This window comes from Pagrus pagrus, assembly GCF_965226575.1.
Source record: "Pagrus pagrus genome assembly, chromosome: 14".
In the NCBI taxonomy this organism is placed as follows: domain Eukaryota; kingdom Metazoa; phylum Chordata; class Actinopteri; order Spariformes; family Sparidae; genus Pagrus; species Pagrus pagrus.
The window spans coordinates 12,356,808-12,368,835 of NC_140198.1; the positions used below are offsets into that span (position 1 = coordinate 12,356,808).

At 40.9% G+C, this 12,028-nt stretch overlaps 1 protein-coding gene across 2 annotated transcripts; it reads left to right on the top strand.

Annotated features, from left to right (window-relative positions):
- The first annotated feature begins 1,680 nt into the window (after positions 1–1,680).
- pcyox1l (prenylcysteine oxidase 1 like) lies at positions 1,681–11,473 on the top strand. 2 transcript variants are annotated; one of them, XR_014624150.1, is made up of 8 exons: positions 1,681–2,049; positions 3,423–3,629; positions 3,918–4,092; positions 5,722–5,933; positions 6,244–6,384; positions 7,549–7,960; positions 8,614–8,936; positions 9,860–11,473. XR_014624150.1 is itself a non-coding variant. In XM_084374241.1 (7 exons), exons 1-7 carry the CDS (start codon positions 1,941–1,943, stop codon positions 8,861–8,863), a joined length of 1,506 nt encoding a protein of 501 aa, XP_084230367.1. In that variant the 5' UTR covers positions 1,682–1,940; the 3' UTR covers positions 8,864–11,473. The 2 variants fall into 2 exon arrangements, 1 of the variants encoding a protein (XP_084230367.1); XM_084374241.1 differs by having other exon boundaries at positions 1,682–2,049; positions 8,614–11,473.
- The last annotated feature ends 555 nt before the right edge of the window (positions 11,474–12,028 follow it).

A 12,028-nucleotide genomic window follows, 5' to 3' on the forward strand; every position in this document is an offset into this window, starting at 1 on the left:
AAATCCATCAGACAGCTGCAGCTGATTCAGAACGCTGCTGCTCGAGTCCTAACAAGAACCAAAAAAGTAGATCACATCACTCCAGTTCTCAGATCTTTACACTGGCTTCCTGTCAGTCAAAGAATAGATTTCAAAATCCTGTTGTTGGTTTATAAAGCACTGAATGGTTTCGGGCCAAAATACATTTCTGATCTGCTACCACGTTATGAACCATCCAGACCTCTGAGGTCATCAGGCTCAGGTCTGCTTTCAGTCCCTAGAGTCAAAACTAGACATGGAGAAGCAGCGTTCAGTTACTATGCGCCACACATCTGGAACAAACTCCCAGAAAACTGCAGGTCTGCTCCGACTCTCACCTCTTTTAAATCAAGGCTGAAGACCTTTCTGTTTGCCACAGCCTTTCACTGAAACAATTTTAAGTCTTTGAACTGCACTGTGACTTTTATTTTTTCTCTATTTTAGCCTACTTTCCTATTTCTTAACTTGTTTTAATGTTTTGTTTTAATGTCTATTTCTTAACTTGTTTTAATGTTTTGTTTAAATGTCTATTTCTCAACTTGTTTTAATGTTTTGTCTTAATGTATCTTAAATGTTTTACTGTAATTGTATGCGCCTGTAAAGCACTTTGAGTTGCCCTGTGTCTGAATTGTGCTATACAAATAAACTTGCCTTGCCTTGCCTTGCCTAGTGTGCGTAATCTAATAAGACGGTTAGCAAGGCTTCAGCTATATCGGCGGCGCAATCTAAGTGAGCCTGATGTCGTTGTTAACTACATAGCTGACCAGCTACGAGGTCCCAGGCGTCTCCATAATCTCAGGCCTATCATATCACAGTCATTATCTCAAGATCTTGAATTAATTATACCGTTATCTCGGGAAAACACAGTTTCGTTATCTCGAGATATCGAGAAAATGGTCACGTTATCTCATTAGTCCCTTAAGGGCTTCCGGGCTAAAGGGCCATGCATTCATACATTTTATTTCCTTCGTTTTCTTGTGATAGCGAGTTAATTTCATTTGTTTTCTCGAGATCTCGAGTCATTATCTCGAAATAACAAATGCCGTTTTCCCGAGATAACGGGATCATTTTCTCGAGATCTCGAGATAACTAAACTTTGTTTTCCTGAGATAACGATATAATTAATTCGAGATCTTGAGCTGTTGTAACATTCATTCATCCATTCATCAAAAACTAATTCAGTACAGTACAGTAATTTTACACTTACAACAGCTCAAGATCTCGAATTAATTATATCGCTATCTCGGGATAACAAAGTTTCGTTATCTCGAGATTTCGAGAAAATTATCCCATTATCTCGGGAAAACGGCAGTTGTTATTTCGAGATAATAACTTGAGATCTCAAGAAAACAAATGAAATTAACTCGTTATCAGGTAAAATGGAGGAAATAAAATGTATGAATGCATGGCCCTTTGCATGGAACTTTGTAAGTGTCAGACTAGGATAGCAAAGGTATGACCCGCCTTATTGTGCCTCTGATTGGCTTAACCTGATCTACCCTAACCAATCATCACTCCTCATGCCTAAAGCTAACCAACCCAAACAAAGAAGGCAAGCAGTACTAGCCAATTAGAGGCAGAGTAGGGCGGGTCATTCCTTCGCCTTCCTAGGAAAAGACTTTACATTAATGATTGGTCGAAACGTGACGGTCTCTGACATCACGTGATGTTGCCGGACGTGGATCATTCATTGGTGAATTGATCTGCATCATCATGATCGAGCTGTCTTTTGTGCAGCATCCCGACCCGAACCCGCTTAAAACGCAAACTAGAGTCCACAGACATGTAAATGACCTCGTTATGAACTCAGAGTCCGCGTGAATGAAAGAGAAAGGGAGGAGTTAACGCCAGCTTTAACTGTGAACTGTCGCTGCACCCGCTAGCCACCTCTCATCCCCGGTTATCTCTGCTCTGTCGCCGCAATGGGCGGCTCTCTCCTCCCGATGCTCGTCGTCGTGCTGTCAGCCTGGTCGGCTGTCGGAGACCCGGCGGGATCCGCTCATGTCGACGGAGCTCCGCCTTCTAAAATAGGCAAGAAAAGAGAGTTAAAACATCAGAGCCGGCCGTTAAGTTTAGCTAACGTTAGCCTGCATTAAGCTAACGTCAGTTTGAATGAGATATGATAATGTTCATTAAGCTAGCTAATTCTGTGGGATTGTGTTTTAATGAAAAGAGATTTAATTAGCAAATTCCCATGAAGTTAGTGACGTTTGATACATGTATTTCTGTGGGAAGCTATATTTTGTTAGCTCTATTAGCTAAATTTAGAAAGATATCTAAGTTGGATGTGATGCTATTTTTTTTTTTTTCCTTTTTATTATTCTTTACAAATGATGTCTTGCCTTATTTTTCCAAAGAGGGTATGTAGGTAATGAAGATAAAATAATAAGGCAGTCAGCTAGAGTTTAATGGTCCTGTGTGCCCTCCCTCTTTCCTCTCACTTTGTCACCTGACAACATTTGTGTGCACCTGATCACAGCACACCAACACATACCTACACATAGTGTTTGTGTTGTTTTTTGAGAATTACCTTTATTTAATTTAATGGTTTCCACTATGGGGTCTTGCTAACAATCTCTAACCAACATATATATATATATAATAACATAAAATATACAGCAATGCTTCATTCTTTCCAGATGAACCAATGCTTTTGGTGGATAAGCATCTCATATCTATGAAAAATCACGTTCCTGAGCAGTTAATCACCTCGACAATCCAACATCTTTGAGAGGACAGAGAAAGTTTTAAACCATAGGAATGACTAACAGATATCAAACTGTCATATAAATGCTGTAGTGCAGAGGATTGTGTGCCAGATTTAATGTTTAAGGAGTGTGAAAAAAATAATCTTTGTAAATGCACATTGTGAGTTTGTTGGTGTTCTGGTCTCAGGGAGGGAGGACCAGCATACATTTTCGAGTATTACTGTGTTGTACGAGGCTGTGAGTGTTTTAACGATGGTCTGTCTTCAAACTCAATAGAGATAACAGATCTGATATCCAACACTCAGTTTCCTGTGCTGCTCTGTGATACTGTTGTGTTATCTTGTATACCATAGTTTATATTATCCAAAAATGGCATCAGGATCACATGAAACATTTATACTTTCACGAACCCAAGACATAAAACTTAACATGTACTTTCATATTAAGGGTAGACCGATTATTGGCCTTTGTCCAGAAAAAAAAAGGAAGAATAAGAAGTTAAATATTCATAGTCGATGATTCTGTATTGAAGGGTGCTGTAAATCTAAACCCTTCAATGGAAATTTCCAGTGGTGAAAATACTCCAATACCCAGAAGCCTCACATTAATATAAACAGTTCTGTATGTTTTAAGGTCATTTCACTTCCAAACCACACTCTGATTTCACTTTTTGGTTTCTGATCCTCTGTGCTCCAGCGGTGGTCGGGGCAGGGATAGGAGGCAGCGCCACGGCCCATTTCTTGCGGCAGCACTTTGGCCCGGAGGTCCACGTGGACGTGTTTGAGAAGGGGGAGGTCGGAGGTCGTCTTGCCACCGTTACTGTCAATCACCATGACTACGAGTCTGGAGGTTCCATCATTCACTCCCTCAACCTCCACATGCAGGAGTTTGTCAAAGTGCTGGGTCGGTTTATGCAGCAAACACAAACACGTGTACATATCTACATATGATTATGGTGCATTTTAGCTAGATATTAAAGCTCAGACAGTTTCAGAGACAAAGAAGTTATATTTTTATTTAAAAATGTGCTGATCTTTAGTCCTTTGATTTCCACAGAAAAAAATGAACTGGATAAGTGTTACATCATTACTGTTAGAGACATTACTTCAAAACATCCTCGATATGAAATTCCTCCCTGTGTGTATTTGTGTGAATGTTTGTCTTCTGTGTTGCATGTGTCCACCCCTCAAGGTTTGAAGTATCGTCGCAGCGTGGCGGGTAAGACGGCTGTGTTTAACGGCGAGGAGGTGATTCTGGAGGAGACGGACTGGTATTTGCTGGACCTGTTCCGGCTGTGGTGGCGCTATGGCATCAGCTTCATACGCCTGCAGATGTGGGTGGAGGAAATCATGGAGAAATTCATGAGGTAAGCCAGAAATTTGAATGCCCAGTTTGTTGTTTAGTCTCATGCCAGCTGCTTGGCATGCTAGGTTATTGACAGGATGTTGCTGTGATGCAGCTGAACACTGATTCATGCTCCTGAGTCAGCCTTTGTGGGATATGTCTGACTCTGTGTTAGCGCGTGGAGGGGCCCCACATCTACCTGTGCCTCGTCAAAATAATGTGTGACTGGTCTGCTTCATACTTCCTCCCACATGTTTTTGGCGTCACTGTTTTTGCACTAATCAGCACCTATAGTCCCTTGGCAGGTCACGGCAGATAATGTCATGGTTTTTGTTTTTGTTTTAGTCATTTCCTGTTTTATTTTGTAGGTTCTCTCCTCATTTGTCATGCTTTGCTTTTCTTTCCCTTTCTTTGTCTTTTTCCTGCCCTTTTTCCTGTTCACCTGTGTTTTATTTGTTCATTACAACCTTGTGTATTGAAGTTTGTGTTTTTCCTTCACTCATAGTTGGTTCGTCTGTTTCCCAGTTCTCTTTTGCTCCTTATGTTTTACCATGTGTGTCCTAGGTCTGTACTGGATTGTTTCGTTTGTGCTCTCTCGTATTCCTGTTTTGTTGCCAGCCCTTTGTTTTGTGGATCTCAGCTTTATTTTAATAAAGCTCGCCTTTTGTTTTACAACTGCAACTGCAACTTGCATGTGGGTCATTTTTGCTTAAAACATAACAGAGACATACACAATAACAAACAGTAAAGAGTAAAAACAACATACAAAGTTATACAAAAAAGAACATACAGGACGCACTGTACAAAACTATGCACAAAAACTTGTCACAAATGTATGCTTGTTAATTATAATCAAGTCATAAAGACCATAAGGTGGACTATCAATATCGGTGAAGAAAACAAAGAGCTGGTCTGAGAATGTCTCGGTATTTTTCACCTTTAATGATGCCAGACTGCATTACTGATCCAGCAAAGCCATTTCTGGTTCTTTTTGCCCCCACTAAGCTTTAAAAACAATTAGTTCAGGTGCAGAATGAATGCACAACACCGCCTCCCAGCGTTGCAGTCAATGATTAAAGCCTATGCTGAGCTATTTGTTATTTGGGAACGCCTGCAGGCATAATCTCTGCAAAACCTCGACTGAGCATTAGGTCGGTAAAAATACAGACAATCATCTGCCTGAAATTTTGAAGTGCTGCTGTAATGAAACATCAGCTGACTTCATCTTCAGCAACAAAATTATACGAAAATAAGATTATATCTGGCCAACACATCTTTTCACAAATCTATTGCTGCAATCCTGTTTTTGTTTTTGCTTGAAACATGAACCAGGCTCAGATTTGCACTTTACACCTCCGCTTTAGCCGTTCACTGAACCTCTATTTCCTCCCGCAGGAAGTGATTTATCTCTGTTTCACTTTCTTGCTTTCTCTCTAAATCAACAACAGTGAGCCTGTATATCCCTCCAGCATCTCTGTATCTTTTTTGTTTTGCACAAATAATTGCTAAAAAGTTTGTGACATTAAAACTTTCAGATGGGATGAGGAAAGCAGATTTATTAGTGTACATCAATTTATAAATCTGTCTGCATTCTACAACAAAAATTGACAATGAACCATTTTTGTGTATTTTTTTTGTGTGTGTAATATAGGATCTACAAGTACCAGGCTCACGGCTACGCTTTCAGCTCGGTGGAGGAGCTGCTGGACTCTCTGGGAGGGAGTGGCTTCATCAACATGACCCGGAGGCCACTGTCTGATTCGCTGCTGGAGCTGGGCGTGTCGCAGCGCTTCATCGATGAGGTCATCGCGCCTGTCATGAGGGTCAACTACGGACAGAACGTCAGCATCCCCGCCTTTGTAGGTCAGATGAGTGTGAGCAGAAGAGGAGGGAGCGAGGACGCAATGAGGAGGAAAGAGACATTAGAAATTAGGGCCATTTATGAGCCGAACAGCTACGTCTGTGCCAATGTAGGTCATAAGAGAGGAAAGGAAGAGGAAGGAAAAGAAAAGAGATGTAGGAAGGGAGGAATGGGGTGTCGAGAATAGAAGGGAGGAAAGCAAGGTGAGAGGAGGGGGTGGCCTGTGGGAGCGAGAGAACAGGAAAGTGCGTGGGCAGCTGATAATTGGTTTATAGCACTTGGCTCTGTTGTGAGAATGTATGTGTCTTGCAGGCGCTGTGTCTTTAGCTGGTGCCCAGAACAACCTGTGGGCGGTGGAAGGCGGCAACAAGCTGGTGTGTTCTGGCCTGCTGAAGATGGCCAACGCTAACCTGCTGCAAGCACAAGTCAACTCCGTCTCCCCGGTCTACTCAGGTACTTAACGATGTCTGCTGAGTGGGATCATGTCAGAAGTCACAGTATTTAACAGACTGAGACATTTTGGATGTACGTCAGTGAAAAGTGGCACCACTGAGGGTCAACACAAATATGGAAGTAAAGAAAAGCCACGACTTTCATAGCAACTGCATTAGATTCAACTTTATCGTCACTGCACCTTTTTTATTTTTTTTTAACCATCTACACTTTCTACATTTATTTCATTACGGTTTCTCTTTTTTCCAGGAGATAATTTAAAAAAATGTCTTTCTTTGTGTCCTGCGACCTTGAATTTTGAGTGCTCCCCATGTCTGTCATCTCTGTCATGTAACATCTAATACAGGCTTGATAATGCCCGAAGAATCTGTGAAATTCCCATGTTTCTGATGCTTATGACCGTCAGAACATTTTCTAATTTCCATTCAAGCCTCACTACTCAAATAACCCAAATGTTTCGTTTAAGCTTTGTTTCAATTAATTTGGAATTTTTGTGGACTGAAATCAACTAATCTACCTATCTGAGCAACTGATGGTTACTGTTCAGTATCACCTCCTTTGCAGTTTCATTTAGTTCTTGACGTAGAAAAGATTGATATTTGTTTTTTCGCATTTCCATTGATAACCAGCAAACCAGTGAGACATTACAGCAGCACTACAATGAAGTCCGATACGTTCAGAAATAGGCATCTATTAAAACTCAGTGATCCCGATTATGTTTAGGGTTCATCAAGGACATAATTAATCAGTAAAACTCTAATAATGCATTCAGGATGTCAAACTGATCTTATATCATAGTATGAGAGTATATAAGTAAGGATTCTTTCCTCTAAACTATGATGTATGTGAATTACGTTGGCTTAGGTATGAAAAACCATGTTTCATATGTACATGATGGCTCTGTATCTTCTTGCATGCTCATACCGTCATTTACAATCTGTGTAGAACAGATTTTCTTTTCCTTTTGTCCTGCCATAGATATGCAGTCTATCATTCCAGTGCATCAACACTTGCCTGTTGGCATGAACATCTTGAGACATGAGAAATGTGCTGAATGATTCCTGATAATATCTGCCAGTACAGTATATACCAGTGGACTGATATAGATTAATTTTGTGTCTGAATCATGTCGTAAAGTGTTGATTTTGTGTATTTTCCCCATAGCTGAGGCGCCCCAGTACCAGCTGAGCTACACCACAGCAGCCGGGACCGAATCAGAGCTATATGACATTGTCGTGTTGGCGACGCCGCTCCAGGAAAGTGTCATGTCCGGAGTCCAGTTCCAAGGTTTCACCCCTCCCTTTGACCAGCTCACCGGCGCCTATCACAGCACTGTAGCAACCATTGTCCATGGTTACCTCAACACCTCTTTCTTTGGATTCCCGGACCCCCGCCTGTTCCCCTTCGCCAGCGTCTTGACAACTGAGACGCCCGATGTGTTTTTCAACAGCGTAGCGAGTGTTTGTCCCGTCAACATCTCGGCAGGCTTCCGGCGTAAGCAGCCACAAGAGGCCGGAGTCTATAAAGTGTTCTCATCACAACCTCTGGACAAGGCTCAACTTAAAACGCTCTTCAGGTCAGTCACTTCCTGTCTGTCTGTCATTGTCATTAATGCATAATTTTGTTAAATAAGACAGCAAAATTATGTATAACAAGAGTCTACAGCCATTCTAGCATCTCTTGGTGCTTTGAGCTAAATGCAAATGTCAATGTGCTAACATGTTGGTGTTTAGAAAGTAATAATGTAAAAAGTGGTAATGTTTACCATGTTCCCAGACACACCCAACTGACATCAGAGAACTAGTGGCAATGAAGGCAAACTGTTGCCTCACGTTGTCTGTGTCTCGGCCAAAAAGCTGCACTTGAACATGCAGCAAAGACTACTTCAGGCCAACTAGCTCTTAGGTGTCACACTTATGTGAGAGGAAACACCTCTTCATGCTACCAGGTAGCGATAGTCTGTACTCGGCCTCCAAAGAGGGAAACCACAAGACTATGGATTCTTTACACCACTCTTGCTAATATCGCTACCTTTAGTCGAGAATATGTTTGATAAAAAGTTGCAGATGGCACTGGAATTTCTTTAGTTTTCGAGGCTTTCGGTCAAAAACAAAATTATTGGACCAAGGCAATTTTGATGATGACACCAGATGAGAAGTAAAGATCACCAACATTGTTTTTGAAAAGAGTAAAACAACTGTCCTCGTTTACTCCTCCTCTCAATCTTAGGTCATACTACTCAGTGCAGGTGACGGAGTGGCAGGCCTACCCCTCTTACGGCAGCACCCTAGGACTGCCACCTGTGGAGCTCCACCCCAATCTTTACTACCTCAACGGCATCGAGTTGGCCGGCAGCGCCATGGAGATGAGCTCAGTGGCGGCCAAGAACATTGCCCTGCTGGCTTACCACCGCTGGAACAGACAGACGGACATGGTGGACCAGAGAGACCTGATGCACAGGATCAAGACTGAACTATGACCTGGCCACAACATGCTTCAGCAAAGTTACTCCCAAACGTCTATATGTAGGGAAGCAGAGAGAGGGCTTCTGGGTAATTGTAGCTCTTATGTGCACACATCTAAAGTCTTCGAGGAAATCTCCTGCTGGATTTTCAGGCAGAAAATGTCTTTATTAGGGTACTAAAATGTACAGTTTGACTTGTGAGAAGTCTCCAGTATATTTGAAAACACATCCAAAACAATATAATACAATGATAAATAACCAAGCATACACTGTCAAACTGAAAAACAAATAGGTATCAAAGTCAACTCAAGTCTTAAACTCTAAAACACTGCTGTCCACATGCCAGTTTGATTTCGCTGATTGCTTCGTTTTCTGTGCCAGTGACAGATATATGAAACATTTTGCAGTATCGAGGTGAGGATTGATTGCTAATGCTAATTAGTAGATTCCTCCAAAACAATTCAGATGCAGGCAGCTTTTCTTTGCCAAGAAAACAGGCAGAGAAATATAGATAACACCAGCGAATATTTAATCTCAGTAGAACGTGAATTCACTGGGGTTTTTTTAGCTGCTGTTGGTGTGAATGAACATCAGTTATTATGAGTGCCAGTCTTAGATCACTTGTACTCGTCTGTGTAAATAAAGGATCCTGCAAAGAAGTCAAGAAACACTCGAGAACCAGGAGTGAGAGCATGACGAGACAGTCGAAATGCTTTAACAGCTGTGAGATATGATAGAGATCAGTGCAGTAACTCTGCCTTTAGGTACATACACCAGCACTCAGTCATATAATCAAAAATAACTGCAGCACTGCTATTACCACCTATACATTTTAAAGACTGTTTATGGACTCACTGTTGGCGTGAACTGTACCGAGGAGATCTCATTTGTAAATTAAAATCATTATTCAGTGACTCATGCTAGTGGCCACTGGTGCTATGCTCTGTTGCCCCTTTCATCAGACTGTTTCATTATCTCTCCCCTTCCTGCTGCTTTTGTTGCATAATCCAGCGGAAAGAATTTTTTTCGGGGAATGGAGCCAACAAGCTTTCACACTGGACCAAATAAAAGCAGAGGACAGATCCATGGAGCTGCTGCTGCTGCTGCTGCTGCTGCTGCTGCTGCTGCTTCTGCTGCTGCTGCTGCTGCTGCTGCTGCTGCCTCTGCTGCTGCTGGTGATGACACAAAAGCCTTGTGTAGATCCTGCTTTTTTAATAAGCATTGTAATCTTAAAAAAACACACACACACATGGAGAGTTGGATTCGGACTCTTCCAGAAATGGCAAGTGCTAAAAAAGATGTGATGACGTGCCATGAAACCACTGACTGTTGATTATCCTCATTAGACTTTGAGAATGCCTTGTTTTATTTAGCACTAATTTAAAACACTGGATTTTTGCATTCAAAAAAACTTTATTTAACTGTTGTCAAATTAAATCCTTGTGACTCCAAAGGGCTTCAGTTGATGGATAATGTGATTGTGTCATGTGAGAAAGGCCACAACCCTTTAATCTGATGAAATTGTCTCAATGGAGGTGAAATGAAGGCTGTTTATCTTCGGTTCTGAACAGCTGACTTTTTTTTAAAATTCAAGGTTTTAATCAGCAGCTTCTGTGTGTAGAGCAGTCGAATAGTTCTAGCAGCTGGACATATATATATATATGCTGTAAAGTGATTCAATGGTCCATTTACTAGCTTTTCAGTTGTCTTTTCTGGATGGATTTACTCTTTTGACATGATGTCACCCATAGCACCTTCTGTGTTTGAGTCATCTGTGTAGGCGTAAAGGTTAAGCATGATGAAAACAGTGCCATGCGGTTGAAAGTTACGGAAAAGCCTAGTTATTGCACCTTGAGCAGAGAATTTTTTCCATGTTCATGTTCGACTTCTGAAAACAAAATTCTGAAAGTGGATTTAGTCAGTTCAGCAGATCTGTCTGCGTGGGAACTGAGCTGGCTGAACCCACTGATGAAGACTGTTCTGTGGTTGAAAGCTCTGGGCACAAACCTAATAAATGGACATTGAGATGGTGTTGTTCAGTCAAGCTACTTTTTCCAAGGTCAGAACGAACTTTTCATACTTCAAAATCATCTTGTGGATACTTTTAATCATTAAAAATGATGATTGAGAAGTTTAGTCGTAAAAAGATAAGAGACAATTGGCTTAAATGACACCAATTAAAGGTACAGCCTGCATATTTTTCAATAGGTGGACAAAGTATTTAAATACTTTACCTAAGTAAAAGTATACACCAGTGTAAAAATACTATATTACAAGTAAAATAATCCTACTAAAGTAAATGTCAGCAAAATAAAACCAGGTACTTGTTCTGCAGTTCATTCTTGACCTCAGCAATAGTAGTTTGACAAATAATCTTAACACAATGTACTAGCTTCATGCAGAGCATCTCAGAGTCCTTATGGTCAGTCTTCAGTTGTCAAAATGTGTAAGTAGACATTGAGTTAAAATTAATTGTGACTGGCAACATGTAACCTCTGTCGCTCTACAAGCATAATAAAGCGTGTCAACATATTTCATCTGCCTGATAAACACAATAATGCAGCTGTTTATAATGCATGATGTCCATTATCCTGACTGTTACTACAATAAAAGCTTTGGATGGTTTGCCATAAATTTTTTTTTTTGAAAAGGCGGAAAAAGTCTGTCAGTCGGCCTCTGATTTACCCCGGGTATTCAGGCTTTATTTCCTGTTTATCAATAATTTCACAGAAGAAAATGTACTGCCTCTGAGCACAGGAGATGTGAAATGTATTTTCTTGCTTGATTTCGTTCTGCTTGTGTTCATTCATTTGAAGTTCAATTTTCTTTCACTGGAGTGGGAAGAAAAGGGAAGGTTATGAAGTAATATGTCACAAACAGGACGCTAATGTTGGTTGTTGACTTCCCATAAACTCCTGCCACAGTTGTTCCAATGGATGATTTAAAAAAATCTTGGTTTGCAGATGTATAAATCAATTCCATGCAGTCAAACTGAAAACAAGCTGTAGCTTTGTTACTGTGATGGCTCCAGTTATGAAATCCCAAATCATTCTCAAGCCTTTTCATGTCTATGGTGTTCAATGGACCATGGACTCCCACTTTCTCAGATTTAAGACTGTGGATTGTTTAATCATTTAATGATTTAAATGCTGTGAAATATATTGTGTTATTTCCAGGGGA